General features: G+C 41.4%; 1 protein-coding gene across 4 annotated transcripts in view; it reads right to left on the bottom strand.

Annotated features, from left to right (window-relative positions):
• ARNT2 (aryl hydrocarbon receptor nuclear translocator 2) overlaps positions 1 to 17,518 on the bottom strand; it is a 67,071-nt gene that overhangs the window by 45,053 nt on the left and 4,500 nt on the right. For 3 of the 4 annotated variants that reach the window (XM_072148477.1, XM_072148475.1, XM_072148478.1), the window contains exons 3-6: positions 14,356 to 14,467; positions 8,408 to 8,455; positions 2,760 to 2,973; positions 19 to 232 (exon numbers count right to left, since the gene is read on the bottom strand). In XM_072148477.1, the coding sequence (XP_072004578.1) occupies positions 19 to 232; positions 2,760 to 2,973; positions 8,408 to 8,455; positions 14,356 to 14,467 (588 nt within the window). Of the gene's footprint in view, positions 1 to 18; positions 233 to 2,759; positions 2,974 to 8,407; positions 8,456 to 14,355; positions 14,468 to 16,406; positions 16,566 to 17,518 lie in introns of those variants that run through there. The other variant, XM_072148479.1, reaches the window with a different exon arrangement.

Raw genomic sequence — 17,518 nt, forward strand, 5'->3', positions numbered from 1 at the left:
TTCTACGGAAGAACCCACCTGTCATGGAGTTCTCTGAAGTGCACAGCTGCTCCCGGAGCTTCTCAATGTCATCCGGATGTGTCTGCTCATACAAAGTACTTCCAAACCACTCTGACTGCGGATGGTTCAGTACCGGAGTGACAGAGTCGGAAACGTAGATCACGCGTCCAGTTTCTGCCGCTACGACAAACAGAAATCCATCTGCTGCTTCTAGTATGAGATGCTTCAGCTCCTGGCCAGGGAAATAAGCAAATGATAAAGGGCCACAGTGACCGGGTTCACTACACACCATTGATAGCGAGTCAGAAGTCAAGTACTGCATTTACCATCTTGAACTACAATATGTAGAATAGGCTATGTTTGCGTAAGGCTTTGTTCACATATGCACGCCTTTACCGTATTGTTCTACCCCAACATAGAAGCATTATTTTCACTAGCCATCATTTTGTCAGACATAAAAAGTTCTGCAAGCAAATGTGAACCAAGCCTACAGTCCTATTCACACTAGAATTATAGACACCTGGGGGTGGTAAATAGCTCAGCCTGGGAGATTATTTACTACCTGCCATAACTTCAAATAAATATATGTACATTCAAATGGACCTTCCACCATCTCTACAAACACTAAGGCCCCTTTCACATGAATGTATACTTTTTTCAGTCGCGTATTTCAGTGTTGTACATACATGCCATTTTTTAAGGGTATGTCACGTATCTGTTTCATATCCATATAAAATATGGTGGTGTTACTAGCTTACTAATCTATGGATACTACACTTATGCATACCGCATGCATCACGTATTTTAAACTTTCCCATAAGCTTCTATGGGGCGTATGGAACGGAGAAACAGAGAAAATAGGACATGCTCCAAATTTTTTTACGTCTCGTTCACAGTACAGTGGGCAATATGGCCATGTAAACGGAAGACCGTATTGCCTGTTGTAGTGAATGCTGCCGTCTGCTACCTACGTGAAATTGTAAGGTATGGGTATTACAAAGCCGTTTTAATATGTTGGTGTGAAAGGGTCCTAAGGCTAGATGCATTTTCTGAATGGATAGTACATGGCAGCACTAAATGCAATTTTTCAAGGGATCGTGGGCCACAGTGTTGTTTTGAAAGGAAAGGGAATCAGATCCGTTAAGTAGTAGAGCATGTCCTAGTCAGTAACGTTATTTGCAGATCGCTCAAGAACTACAGTTTAAGGTCTGATGTAAATCGACCATGAAAAACCGAAGAAAATTTTAGTTATTCACAGCTGAAATTTGGCACATTTGTTGGCAGGAGCCTAATTCTTTATATCTTTTACTAGGTGATGCTCCACCAATTGGATTTGTTTCTCTAGCTCCCACCATTCCTGAGCAACCATTGGAAAAACTTTTATTGCTCTATAAGCAAATTACGCTATCTATGGGCAATGCTAGTCACAAAACTAACTGCACTGATTGCTGCGCAAGGGTTATGATAGATTCCAAAGGATTACAACCTATTGAAAGTTTATTTCTGGGATCAGGGTTTTTTTTATAGGTTTCAGGGGGTATAAAAATAATAAAAGCGGTACACATATCTCTCCCCAGCCCTCTGCGGATCTGTATTCTATAGAGAGACTCAGCGGTGACTCAGGGGTCCTATATATAAAAATGTTGGGAAACTCCTTTAAGGGATGCAAAGAAATTGGTGAAGATGGTGAAAAAAGTCCTTATTAAGTAAATTCATAAACCCAGTTTTATGTAGCCATTTTAGTATTTAAACTGCGGCTGCCTCACAGTACACACTGACAATCTATTGTGCACGGTCACGGTGTGGTGCACGCACCATGTCTAACAGTACCGCGAGGCCACGTTCACAGGAATTGGCCCTGCTATATAATTTGCAGCTGGCCCAATTGGCACATTCACACATTGCGTTTGGAAACGCATTACAACAGCTGAGGAGAGGTGATTTGCCTAATTACATTACTGTTAACATTTGTGTTTACAAAATGCATCGGAAATGCAATGTTAACTCAAGTGTTTTGTTTATTCATGTATTAACATTGCATTAACAAATGTAAACAATAAAGTAATTAGGCAAATCACCTCTCCTCACCTGTTGTAATGTGTTTCAAAATGCAATCAACACGCAACGCACGTAAACACGCCAAGTGGGTCCGCTGCAAATTATACAGTAGGACTAATTCCTGCCCAGATTTTGCTGCACAGCTGGTTATTTTTATGGGCCCGTTGCTTGCGGCCTGAATATAGCATACGTCGTTGTGCATGAAGCTTTACAGACTGAGAACAGTAAGATTATGTGTGTTTCCTGAAGTTAAACTGAGAATTAGTAGACACCGCAGTATCTGACGTGGAATTTGACCAATATGGCTAATATTTGGTCAGCCCATCATAAAAGGAACTGTGGCCTCCTATACATTCATTTTAATGGCCAATTGATTTTACCACAAAAATGTGACAAAATCCGCTGTGTGATATGTATGATATGCACACAATACAACTAGAATGAATTATATGTATATATATGATACTCGTGGCTATAGTTAGAATAATTTTAGCAAAAAAGACAGTAATTGGTTTTACTTACTGGAAAACTGGAAAAACAGTCCATTAAGGCAACATATAGAAGACTGGTTAAAACAAGTACAACAGGTATATACAGTATCACTGACATATGCTATACATTCAGCTGCTGTATCTATACACATTAGAAGGGATGACTAGTGAACATGGCATATATTTGTGAGGATTGCAGAGCAGCAGCACCTGTTCTGTTAAGAAGGAGGGTTTATACGCTCCGTCCGTGGATTTATTTCCTGTCCCTCTCATGGATTTCATGTGGGATACAGCCATGCGCAGGATGGTGAGCTTGTCAGGTTTGCGTGCGAGGGCACTGCAGGTGGGAACCATGTCGGACAGCTCTGTGATGTACTGTGTCATCTTATTCCTCCGACGTCTTTCAATTTCACTGTGATTCTCTCTGGAAGCAGAATCAGAGCAGGAGAAAAAAACGGAAGAGTATAAGAATCAGCACCAAGCAGAGCCGTCCAGGGACACGGTCCCCGCAACCCAACAAACACACACACGTGTGATGGGGCTGGATGGGTTGTGTGTACACAAGAGTCTGTCAGTGTCTGTTCAGCTTCCAATTTACTTTCTTACTGGCATCAGGTCTTGGAAATGGTTTGGTAATCCTTTGCTTGGTTATGTCATCCTCCAATATAGGACTTACACAACTACATTAGGAATTTCCTTGACTTTTTGCGATGCAGTGAATAAGACTGAATGTGTTTTCTAAAACATTAATGACCTATCCCTAGGATAGGTCATTGGTGTCACATTTTTGGGGTTTCTGCACCCGCGACCCCCACTTTTAAGTGAGTACGGCTTCCACTTCATGGTCCTGTGACGTCAGTCCTGTTCAGTTCAATGTTTCCTAGATCAAGGAGCCACCAAGACCAAATAAAAAATTGCTAATTCTCATTAAGTGACTGAATAAATACGTATTGGCGTGTCAGCTGAAAAAACACTGGCGACTTTCCATGTGTACCATTTACCATGTATTTATTTGCCCTGTACCCATTTGGCACAAAACACTGGTTATAAAGTATAAATACCAGTGTACAAAAGAAAAAGTGGTGTTGCCCGTAGCAACCAGATACTTACATTTTGTAAAACTTAATTTACAAAATGACAGGAATTTTTTACTGGTTGCTCCTGGCAACACCACTTTGTATATTTGCACTGGTCTTTATACATAACCTTTTTTTCAGCAGTGTTTATCAACACACAAAATAATATATTGTACTAATAATACAGAATACAAAGTATAACAAATATGGGAAGCACATATTTAATTACAGGAATCCTGTCACCAGTGACCTCATTTTCACTATAGGCAGTTTGCAGAAGCTTATTACACCTGTATTGCCCATATGCCATTCTGCCTTTTCTATGCATTTCTATAATTGTGTGTTATAACTTACCTTGCACCCTGACAAACTCCTGGGGTAGTCAAAGGGGCTGGACTTTGGTTTGGATGCATTTCAAAAAACAACATGCACCTTCTCTGTGTTACTCCCTCCTCAGAGCTTGCCCCCCACCTTTGTAATCCTGTACAGCCCCACCTCCTGCTCCTTCTCAGAGGTCACAGCCTGGTGAGCTGACATCAGTGGGGGAGGGACAAGCTGTACAGGAGCACGAAGATGGAGGCAGCCTTCAGCTCAGACAAGTCACATGTTGTTTTTTGAAATGCATCCAAACCAAAGTCCAGCCCCTGTGACTACCCCAGGATTTTGTCAGGATGCAAGAGTAAGTTATAACACACAATTATATTGTAATGCTTAGAAAAGGCAGAGAGGCATGTTTGCACTGCAGGTGTCATGGGCTTTTACAATCTGTCTTTAGTGAAAATGAGGTCCATGGTAACAGGTTCCCTTTAAAGCAGTGGTTCTCAATCTTTGTAATACTGTGACCCCGCAATACAGTTCCTCATGTTGCGGTGACCCCTAACCATGTGATTCTCTGCAAAAACGCAATAAAATTGTGGCCTTTGATGGCTTTAGGTGACCCCTGTGTCTTGGTCATTCGACCCCTGGTGGGGTCGCAACCCACAGGTTGAGAACCGCTGCTTTAAAGGGATCCTCTCATATTGAAAATCTCGCTTAGTTTGCATGTAGCATTCTACAGAGAAAGGGCGCAGAACAGATTGATTTTCTGTATAATTCAATATAACTTGTTGATTACTTATTTGAGTCTCTGCTCTTTCTATGCTTAGGAGTCCAGTGGGTGGGTCCTATCATTAGCTGACACCATTTCCTGTATCAGTGTAATAAGAGGCAAACAAATCTTATTTATCTGTCTGCTCTGAAGCACCTTCTCCATAACAAGCTTTATTTTTCATATGATTGGTTCCCTTTAATAAATCTATAGACTTTAGCAATGACCCTTATTATTTGATGAGACCAGGGAATCCGGACATCCTCACCTGAAAATGATCAGAAGAAAATAAATATACATCATACATAGGTCAGACACAGTATAGACCAATTAACTCTCATTCCTCTTACCTTTATGTAGAGACATTTCTCTGTGCTTTTAAAGGAAACCTACCATTTGATTTGATGCATTATGAAGCAAACATACCTTGAGAATGCTGTAGCTAGTGGTTTTGCTGATAAAACAATTACAAAGTTATGATAATGAAGCTCTGTTGCTTCTATGGCTCCTTCAGCGCTTCTCCTAGCACGCGAGTTATTTACTGCTGCACAGGATGATGTAATCCCTGGGTTGTGCCTGAAGGCAGAATAATCAATTGCTGCACCATCCCCCAGCTGCTGGGTATGAGTGATCCAGCTCACGTTGATTAGTCATGTCTTGACTAACCTCCGTTTGTAATTACAAGTGTGTAATTTGTTTATGGAAGCCAGCCTGCCCAGCTTTCCCAAGGTCAGCTATACTGACCCATTCTTTTCAATGGGCTTTTTCACACTTTATTGTGAAAAAGCCCACTGAAAAGAATAGCTCAGTAAGACATCAGAGACAAATCACTGAAGCCAGGCAGAGAAACCAATCTGTATGTGTCCATAAGCCAAAATGGGTTCCGTAAAAAATCACTGATGTGAAAAAAACACCAATGTGAAACCGCCCTAACTGAAGGAAATAACTGAAGACATAATGGAGATGTGAATTGACCCCAATTTGTTCTGAAATAGTCTGAACCCACATTGCCCCTTAGCCACATTGTCCCTTAGAAACGTGATGCCTTAGTTTCCTCAGATACGACCATTGCACACTCTTACCACAGGACAGCTGTGGGACCTGCAGTAACTACCGGACATTACATAAACAAAAATGTTTTGTTTCTTTGTGCAATTGCTCCAGCAGAGGTGGTTGTATCCAAGGACACAGTCTTGTTTCTAAGGGACTATATGACCATATGAATTTATCGTCACACAGGTAATTTTTTTTAATAACCTCTAATTGAAGAAATAAATATGTATGGCAGATTAATCTAATTAAATGTGAATGCCAACACAAGAATTAAGGAAATAACTGAAGAGCTAATGGGGATGTGATCTGGGACTTATTCTGACAAAAGGAACAATAATGTCTAGTTGTCAAACTATTGCATTTTATGAAAAAATAACTGAGCAATGTAAGAACACAAAGATTTAAGTAAAGATGCTCCGGAATTGTTATTTATGTAAGTATTCAGTAAAAGATGTCTGGAGATAAGACTTGACCTTGAAAAAAATCCCAATCTTGTTAGGGCCCTTCCACTGAAATGTATTCCTTTGCTATTTGATTTTAAGGCGTTGTATGAAGTTAGCTTTTATCCATAGTGTAGGTGATAACAAGCTAATCAATGTGGGTCATATTGCTAAGACCCCCGTTGATCTTGAGTACAGGACCCCCAGCAATACAGAGAACGGGGTGCTCCTGCCACTACATACAATTGTGTGGGAGTGCTTGCCTATCACCAGCACTGACATTCATTGCCAGTATGAAGCAGCCTGCTTGACCTGCTACTGCACCCATTAGTGACAATGTCAGACCATCACTGATGAGCTTGTTATCCCCTTGGTACAACCCCTTTTTATCAGTGATATAGTACAGTTGCATCAGTGTGACCAGTAAAGTTTTGACCATATTTTTTCTTTATTGTCTCGCTCGTGTGGTGTGTACAAAGCAACGCTCTTCACAGCGACATCTTCATTTTGTTTCCATAATGGGTGGAACATGTTTGGATATATATAGAAAAATGTGCATAAACTAGCAGATTGAGGCAATAAATAAATAAATTTCAGCTTGACAAAGGGTCTAAAGAAGCAGAAATGTTGCATTTTGGGTGAATATAGTCCTTACTTTGGTACTCAACCCATAATCGTACAGTGTAATGTATACAGAGAGCTCAGGGGCAGGCTTGGGGCTGTCCAGCTATTAATATATAGCACACACAGATTAGGCAACTCTGCACAGCGCTTGCCAAATCGGTCCCTGTCCCCATGGGGCTCAGAATCTAAACAACCTACCAGTATGTTTTTTTGGAGTGTGGGAGGAAGCTGGAGTACCTGGAGGAAACCCAAGTGAACAAGGAGAGAACATACAAATTCTTTGCAGATGTTGACCTGGGTGGGACTTGAACCCAGGACCCCATCGCTGCAAGGCTGTAGTGCTATCCACTCAGCCACCATGCTTCATTCCAGGTCAGCACCTAAATAGCGGTCGCTTCTTGGAATGCAATCTTCACCCCTACATACATCATCTGGTGGTGTGAATGGTTGCCTTAAAAGGCAGAAACTCTCAGAGGCTTCCAGGCCTCTCAATCAATGGGGGAAAAGTGAAGAGGAGAAGTTATAACACACTGCAATTCTATGTGAGGTTAAACAATGTGCATAAATTTGGTATCTCCATGATCATACTGACCCAAAGAATAAAGATAATGTATGGCATAGTACTGGTTCAGTACAGTGAGGATTACCCCAAGGTGTTCACATACCTGAACCAAAGGGGGGCATAATGCTCAGAAGAAATAAAGCTACAGTAATAGAGCAAATGACTGTACATCTCCCAGTCCTGCAGAACATCATTCTTCTCTCCTGACATAGGAATGCAGGGCAGGACATGGACGCTATAGGCACAGGGAGACATGCAGAGCACTGAATGATAAGACCCCTGGAATCCAACTCCTACAAGTCAGGCCAGTATTCCATATACCGGATCCACACATTCCATTTGTAACTGATTTGTCAGGTTCAGGAACTCAAGGGTAATATCAAACTTCCTATATAAATAGGCAAGGAACACATTTCTTTTGCTGGTTCAAAGGATATAAATTTGCCAAACCATTATAGAGATGAATGCCAGCTGACTTCAGCGGTTTTACTGGGATTCACCAACCAGCACCACCAATATGTGGCTGCCATTATTCTGAACAGAAAACACTAAAATGGAGTTGTGAACTTAGTCTTATATGGGTGGCAGGTCTCACAAACACTGTGGGAGGTGCAGAGGTGTGAACTTAGCCTAATTTGTTTAGAAGCAGATGAAAGGGTCAAGAATGGTTTGTTTGATTTAGATTTCCAGAAGGAAAGCTGGTGATCTACTGAGAACTCATGCATGCTCTGCCAAACCGAGGATCCATGTGTATGGGGGGCAAATACCATGTGTATGGCTGGCCATTGTTGTCTTCTTCCATAGAGCCGTACCCTGCAACAACCATTAGTTATAAAGATGTTCCTTTTGATTTTAAAAAGAAGTCCTTATTCTTAACCGGTGTAATATTAGACTAAAATTCGATGGAAATGAGGAAATCACACATGGAAACCTAAGCATACCTTGGTAACCTTGCTACAGAAATGGATCTTATGTGGAGATAAAGCAACGCAAGAAGAATGCGTTTAATCACTAACCTAGAAAATTTACTGGGTCCTTCACCGTCTTCATCATCAAAGTCCATCCTGTAGAAAATAAGAACATTTACTGGAAGTCAATTTATTATAGAGGCCATAAAAGTGACATGATTAAACATATAGGGGGGGGGGGGGATTTATCATATTGGACCTCTTGATGTATGCGGCCGTGTATATGTTTCGACACCAGGTCCTACTTGTAAAACTTCAATAGCTGCAGCAAATGTGTGGGCTCCGGGCAGAAACAACCCACTGTGGCCCACTCCCCCACTGGTTGAACCCTGCCCTTGATGCCCTCTTCGCATGGATCTGGTGTAAAGGGGCCAACAATCACAATGACTGTCGGTTCACAAGACACTGCGATTATTTCAGGACTACTACCAGCCCTGATAAATGGTGGTAAATACAGGCATGTGTGTATATAAGTGTAAGCGTAAAACCAAGACCTACCGAATATGATGGGCATCTTTAATTCCTATAGCTAATTATATATGATATGCTGCTTTCCTTTATGGGGTACTAGAATAGTTATAGGATGTTATAGGTTATAAGCCAATTGGCTGCCCATGAATCCAATAAGTGTCATATCCAATAATTTTCTCATCTATCTGGCATGGGAATATTTTTCACAATTATGAAGTTTTTTTTTTAATATTTATTTTGGAGGTAAATAAAGTACAATCTATTTGTACTTTGTCTGTATCATTTATAAATCTGCTGAATTGTAACACATCATTGTGGGTATAATGTGCTCCCCACAGCCTAGCAGACAGCAGACATACAGGATTGAGGATATATAGCGCTGTCTATAGTCTCACACCGTGAGCTAGAACTTTTCCCACCATCCTGGTCCAGGAAACAGGAAACAAAGGAGATGTGAGGCACGGACTTTGCTTTAAACAAACACACGCCTCGCGCCTCACTGATAACCGGATGATTCCTCGCTCACACGGAAGGGAGGAGACATCTTCATTCCCAAATGAATCTTTGAAAGGTAGAAAAGTGTTTGACAGCTCACATCCTACTCAGCAACCACCAGCAAGGCGAAGCTCTGTTCCTCTGTGACAATCTTATGGCGTTACTCCCTCTTTGTAAGATACAAATACGTTCTTGCTCCTGATAAACTAATCGAGTAGTGGGCTCACCAAGTCACCAAAGCTTTATATACACTATAGGGCACATTTACTTACAAGTTTACCCAAGTTCACTAAAAGTGCATTGTCCGTCTATAATGCTGTGTACAGCGATTCACTAAGATCGTGCGCCAGAAATCATGAATGTGTCGCTTCCCTGCACTGGTCCGACCAATTCACCATCTTTTTTTGCGGTGCACCTTTAACATTGTGTGGCCGTTGTGCGGGTGGGCGGCACAGTAAAAAAGAGGGTTCAACCTGATGGGTGCAAGCTACAGCGTGTCTGACCCAAGACCGCTACGTTACAGCATACAACCAGAGAAGTAGCAGCACTCCGTATCCAATTCAAAGGTGTTTATTCACCAGGTGAAAGTACAGCAACGTTTCAGCTAACTCTTTGTAGCCATTTTCAAGCTGCTTGAAAATGGCTACAAAGAGTTAGCTGAAACGTTGCTGTACTTTCACCTGGTGAATAAACACCTTTGAATTGGATACGGAGTGCTGCTACTTCTCTGGTTGTATGCTTTAACATTGGGTGTGTGACACAATTTGAAAGTAAAATAGGCGTTTGGTCCGAATCAGTCGGACCGACCACTGGCACGCCCCCTAATTTGTGTCGCATGGAGGCCAATGCAACTGCGTCACAAAAGGGTCACATGCGCGACACAATCGCACCGCAGGCACGGTTTAGCCATGAAGAACGTGCACGGTCCGAAAAAAAATTGCAGCACGCAGCCCTTAGTAAATGTGCCCCTATATGTTTTAAACCTAAGCAGAGTAATACAAAATCATCTACTTCACTTGCTGTGAAATATGCTTGTGAAATTCACAAAAAATACCATAACATGCAATAAGATCTATTAAATCTAATGGACCCACATGGAAACTTACCTGCAGTGCAGATTTTACAATCCACAGCATATTGCAGCAATTTATTTACTCTAAAAGCAATAGAAGGAATTTTGCACCAATTCTGTATGAAACTCACAATGAATCAGTAAAGGTTCACTGCAGATATTCTTCAAGAATTTCCTACAGACACCCTCCATGCGCAGGGGGCCTAAGGCTAAGGCCATATATCCCTGAATTATTTCGTGTGGATGTCACCACAAACCCACAGCAATTCTGTAGCACCCACAAGCACTGCATTTAGCTGTGAAGCGATTGTAGATCATGGGTAAGACTACTATTACCATGTGGTTATAAACCAGATAAGCTACCAGCCATATATAACACTTGAATTCTGTTCTCAACTCAGGTTTATCACAACAAAGAAATCAGAAGCTCAATATCCCGGAATCTGAAACCTCATTGCTGGAGATGGCTGCCAGGGATATTGGCCACATTTACATAATCTTACAATGTCTGTCAAATTTTTCTTGTGCCAAAGTGTTACAGTGGGGGACAGCACACGAACAATAAAGGTCTTCATATTTGAAGGTAATTCGAAAATCTCCATTCACTGGCTTCAAGCAGATCTTGTAAGGAAATGAAGCTCAGGGGAAAATATGTACATACAATTACACAATCCTTGTAATGGGCAAAAGCAGAAGCAAAAACAAGAAAGGTCGATTTCTATTACTTTATGGCATGATACTGCCATCTACTGACACAATATGTAAGTCGCATGTATGAAAAAGCCTCCATTCACACTAGAGCTATAGCTTCCACACATAAGGCTACATTGACCACAGAATTGAGAATTCAGCTGCTGCAGATTTTCTTTAAAATTTATGCCTAGTGCAAATCTACAGATACTAACAGAGCCACGATCACTAGAACAGACCCATTTATAATTCTAGAAAGTAAAAGACTGTCTGACTTCCAGAATCCATCTCTGCAGATCACACTATTCTTAATATCAAAAAGTAAAACAACTTCATACAAAGAAAACACCAGTGTGAAATAGAAAACTATCAAACCATGAGACCAACAAAACCAAAAATCGGCCATCTCTTAGCTGTCAGTATATTGGTTGTAATGTTGCTGCCCTCTGGTGGCAGAATACATAAATTACACACATAACATTCAGTGGTGCTACATACTGTACACAAAAAAATATTAGTCTGCATCATTTACAAAAAAAAAAAAAAAACAGGAAGGCAGGAAACTGCATTTCTATAAACCTAATAAAACACGCTGGCAGTGAATGTAGAGGTTAGGGATACACAGTGACTTTGCCTTTGATACATAGTACATGGGAAAGATTAGTAGAGTTGTGCTGCCTGCATTAATACAGCTAGAGAAAGTGAATGTGGTCACCTGAGAACCACGCCGCTTTCATTTTTTGCCATGTGTAATGCTGCAACCATGGTCACTCCAGAAAATACAGCGTAGTGGGTTTTATCAAATATTTCAAGCACCTTTCTTGTGTAGTAGCTTGTACATTTTGGAAAGTAACACTAACCATAAGTAGTGAAGATTTAGTATGAGATTGGGATATTGCATCCATCACTGCATTTCCATGTTTATCCGTACAGTTATGCAAAAGTATAAGCTGTGACTGATATCTCAGAAAGCAGCACCAGAAGGTAAGAAATGTCATATACGCTACATTTTAAGAAACTGAAAGCTGCTACATGACTGACAAGGTTCATCTGTCACACAATGCTCATGTCAAATGCAACAGTGCAATATACTCCGTCTACATGGAGGAGAGACGTATAGAGGATGAGAGCGATTACTGACCATATATACTGTACATGTACAGGCAGTACTTGGGATGTGACTTCTATGTCATCATTGTACTAGTATAGTGTACTGCCTGTGACTACTACATCACCACTGAGGAATGTGCCCTGTATGGGGTATACTGGGGCTGTGACTACTACATCACCACTGAGGAATGTGCCCTGTATGGGGTATACTGGGGCTGTGACTACTACATAAACTGCCCACAGTGATATAACTACTACACAATACACCGTGGGGTCACATGGATGTAATGTATAGACAACACTGCACACCCTGTGACCCATCTTGACAGAGAAAAAACTGAAATGTAGATATTTTTGCTAATTTATTAAACAAGAAAAGCTGAAATATCACATGGTGATAAGTATTCATCCCCTTTGCTCAGTACGGAGTAGAAGCTTCTGAGCTAGTACAGCCAGGAGTCTTCATGGGAAGATGCAACAAGTTTCTCACACCTGGATTTGGGGATCATCTGCCTCTTCCTTGCAGTTCTCTCAGGTTGGATGGTGAACATTGGTGTAAGGGATTTTCAAGTCTTTCCAGAGATGATCAATTGGGTTTAGGTCAGGGCTCTGGCTGGGCCAGTCAGGAAGGGTCACAGAGATGTTCTGAAGCCTCTGCTTCAATTGCAACCAGTCATTCTGTCCCTGCAGCTCAAAAACACCCCCATAGCATGATGCTACCATCACCATGTGTCACTGTTAGGATTGTATATGGCAGGTGATGAGCAGGGCCTGGCTTTCTCCACACATCCTGCTTAGTTTGGCTGGATGGCCAGGTTGAGTAAGAGTTGTGGTTGTACCAAACTTCTTCCATTTAAGGATTATGAAGGCCACTGTATTCTTAGGAACTTTGAGTGCTGCAGACATTCTTTTGTAAACTAGGCTGTGCCTTACTAGAATTTTGTCTCTGAGCTCCTTGGACAGTTCCTTAGATCTCATGATTCTCATTGCATTGTGAGCTCTTATACAGACAGGTGAACTATATTAGAGAAAACGCATGGGTACTGCCAGTCCCACGGACAGTTAAACACACAATGGCTTGCAGGATGGAGGGTGCAGCAAATATATATTCAGTCTAATCAGCTTAAGAAAGCACTGGCTGGCGTGAAACGGCCCATCGCTGTTGTGGTATTGTACCGCCCTGTGTGTTTGCTTTGAATAAAGAAGTATCGTATTGAGTGGTGCCGTCTCTTATACAAACAGTTGTGTGTATTTCCTACTCAGTTTAAGTAAACTCAGCTGGACTCCAATGAAGGAGTACAACCATCTCAAGGAGGATCAGAAGGAATTAGACAGCATGTGACTTAAATATGAGTGTCACAGCAAAGGGTCTAAATACTTTTTTCCTGTCAAAATGGGGTCCATTGTGTACATTAGTGAGCAAAAAAAAATAACTTTTTGATCTTACCAAATGGCTGCAATGAGACAAAGAGTAAAACATTGGTCTGAATACTTTCCGTACCCACTGTATGTGCACTGTACGGACACTATTGTAGTTTATTACTCTGACTATTTGTGAAGATTGCTGTAGCCTATTATATGAGACCAGTTATGGTTGGGAGTATTTTATAAAATGTAACCTAAATAAAGGCTTGTTGAATATCAAATAGTTTAGGAACTGGACATAGCAAAGCCCTACCAACCCATGGTGTCCAATGACCATGTGATAGTTGAGGTCAGGTAAACCTTAGGCTACATTCACACTGCCGCATGGGGAACGTATATAGGGCCGACGTATATGCGGGTGATATACGTCCCCCATAGACGGCAATGGGTGCACGGTGCCCTACGGGAGCGGTACGGTGCAGCACACCTGTGGCACCGTACCCCGGGAAAAGATAGGACATGTCCCGTATTATGCGCCATACATCCCTATTGAGAGGAGCGGGGGTGAGCAGCAGTCACCTCCGCCTCCTCTCCCCGCGTGCTGCCGTGTGCCCGCCGTGCTACGGTAGGGCGGGCAACGGCAGTGTGAATCTGTGTGCCATGTGCTGGTGTCACATTACCCGGCCATAACCTTACTATGAGGAAACTGAAATATTACAACTATTACAACTGGAAAGTGACCTTGATTGTAATGACCTTTGCAATGAAGGACGCGCAATAAATGTGAACTTACCCTGAACGCCGCTTTCCACCTCGTGATGGCAGAGGACCAGCCATTCTCACCTGCCCAGTTGTCATGGCAGCTCCTGGTAATGTTACAGATCCTGGTATGTCTGTAGTCATTTCTGTGAACCCAAGAGCAGAATATTAATTATTAACAAACCATACAGTGTGTACTGCATACTATGAGCTATCCAGATTAAGAAAAGAAATGAGGCATTTCTAGAAAATTGTTAAATTCAAAGAACTGCATTAGAGGGGTCATCCAGGGAATACACATGAGGTTACTCAATAACTTCTCAGAACCTTCCCCCTTGTTACTTTTTTATATAACATATCTGATGCAGGGGCCCGGGAAGCAGTGACTTTACACTACCTTAAAATGACATTTTTACTCTTCTCACAAGAGTTGGCATTTCACTGCATGATGTGATCAGGGGACTAATTCAGCCCCTCAGTTATAGCAGAGGGTTCAATGTTGCCAAAAGGTACATGCACAAGTCTGTATGGGAATGTGCATGCGTTTGGCAGCTGCAGTTACCAAGGGGGCTGGATCTCTTCAGTACAGCACCATGAATCTAGCACCCTGATCACATGATGTAATGCAGTGCTGACTCTCAGGAGGAGGAGATCATGTGACCCAAAGTTGGAGGGTCATTGCAGTGGGGACTGCTTCCTGGTCCTTGCATTGGTCCATTAATTCCCACAAGGGCCCCAGTTTTTGTAACTCTCATCATGTAATAACACTGCAAAGGCAGCACACGATCGGAGTGCAAGACTATGCTCTAAAAAACACCAAATAAATAAGTCAACCACCAGCTTAATATCAGTACAAATGTAAGATGTAAATAATAAATACATAAAATATCCAACACATACAAAAGCAGTATCAAAATGGTTATGTGGCTGACCCCTGAGGAAGTGGAGTAAGGCGTTTGTTAGGCATGGAATCACATAGATATTGGTTATAGTCCAATACTCGTGAACCATTTCCTCTCTGTATTTTTGTCTGGTTTTTAATTGTGTTTTTAAATGTCGGTCTTAATGGTTTTGTTCCTGCTTTAACAAAGATTTTGTATATACTTTGTATAAATGCATTACATTCTTGCAATTGATTTTTGTAATAACACAAATTAACACTTTTTTCCTACAGATTTTATAAACTCGAACACCCTAAATATGATCACATGTGTCACACAACGTAATCCATAGAATCACAAAAAGTCTGCGATAGTTAAAGGGGTATTTCCAGGAATATGAACGTCAACCCAAAAAACCCTTAATTCTATAAATAAATGAATACAACTCACTGTTATTAATCACAAAAATCTATACTAATGACTGTACACAATATATTAAAGAGGATTAAAAGGGGACAAAAATGCCCAACAGCATCAAATAATGCAAAAAAGTAAAATAATTTATTAATAAAGCCCTAGAAAATTCCCAGTCCTCACTCATGCAGATGTCTTTGACAAAGGTCCCTTAGTGGGTGGAAACATTGTCATTCAAAGTCCAAAATATGGGACACTGAAGTAAAGGCTGGACTCTTACATCCATAATATGTCAGTATTGTAACGAGATTATTACAAATCTAGTCCTGGCCACAAGTATAATGACCTGCACTAGAAGAATCACAGTGATCTATGATGCTATAAATTTGGGTCATTAGACCAGTGGGAAAAGTGGACTGTAATACGGTCCATATGATGCGGGTGTGTAATACATCACATAAGTATCCTTCAATTCTGTACACAAAATGTGCCACTGGTAATATTAACTACTGTACATTAATGTCTAGTAAAGAAGCTGAGGCCGTCACAAGCTGGATACATAATTATCACTGTATAACACTATATCATTGTATAGACATGTTATAGAAGAGGCTTATATGCAGACCCCATAATCCGTCTGCTAAAGCCGAGCAGAGATCGATCTGTATCTACTAAAGACCACTACAGACAAAGACCCGGATACTAGGCCAAAATAACATACTACCCAGTGGGTAACACCCCGCTAATCCCAGCCATACTGCTTGACAATACCGAAACAATAAACTTTTACCTCCGATGGAAGGAATAAGTAAGAGCCGAGACTGTTTCCTCCTAGTAGAGAGTCTTGCGCTGAGAACAGAGCATCATCAGTATGCAAGGAACCTGGCAGCAATGGCTGAGGTGGAGGAGGGGGACGAGAATTTGTATTCAGCTCAGAACAAGACAACATCCCTAGCTGCCTCTGTTCTCAGGGATCGTGATTCAGCTTACTGCACGAAGCTGTCTCAATAGCAACCCCACATCATACACCTCCAGCACGTCTCCATCTAACAGGTTGGAGAGAAGAATGCAAATATACATATCATACAATGGCTCTCCCTATCCTGGAGAGAGGGATATTACATGAACTTTTATGGTGTAATGGCCAGATATTCCCTATTAGGACTGACTGGTGAGAAATCCAATGATACTGAGAAAGGCAAGGAAGAAGCAGCAGAGTATGTGCCTTCATTGCCCATTACACGGGAGATAAGTGACCTACCGTAAAAATAAAAGCCCTATATGTAATACACACAAATCTGTGGTCATTTACAGTACATTAAGTCTCCACAAGACCACATCCACAAGATGCAGCACGCATCAAATTTACATCCGCAACTAATATCCAGTAACAGATTTCACTCATTGACTCATTGGTAAATTCTGTGACAAAATTAGCACGTAATATGTGTCTGAACGTATTTTTTGTAGTCATTTAAGAAAATCTATCATCAAAATGATAAGTATGATAAACCATAACGATTCTGTATGAATATATGCATGTCATAGAGAAATCTCCTGTTTGGGACCCCTCTTTCTTAAAGGAAATCATCCTTCATGATAAACTAGGGACACTTACAAATAGATTCAGGCACCCTGACTGTGGTTATCCTCTTAGAATTGTTATCCATTGCCTCCTTCCTTCTAAAATCACTTGGGAGGTGTTACCAGAGCCCCTCAGTGCTACAGAATCACAGGCTGTTACACTGTGTAGGTGCACTTCCCCCTCAAACTGTGTGCCGAAACGTCCTCTGCTGCAGTGTGATTACATCAGGCAGTGGGAGTTGGGAAGTCATGAGGGATTAGAGTGGAAGACAGTGTAACAACCTGTGTAACTACAGCACAGAGAGGCTCTGGCAACAA

Source organism: Engystomops pustulosus, chromosome 4, assembly GCF_040894005.1.
Source record: "Engystomops pustulosus chromosome 4, aEngPut4.maternal, whole genome shotgun sequence".
NCBI classification, from domain to species: Eukaryota; Metazoa; Chordata; class Amphibia; order Anura; family Leptodactylidae; genus Engystomops; species Engystomops pustulosus.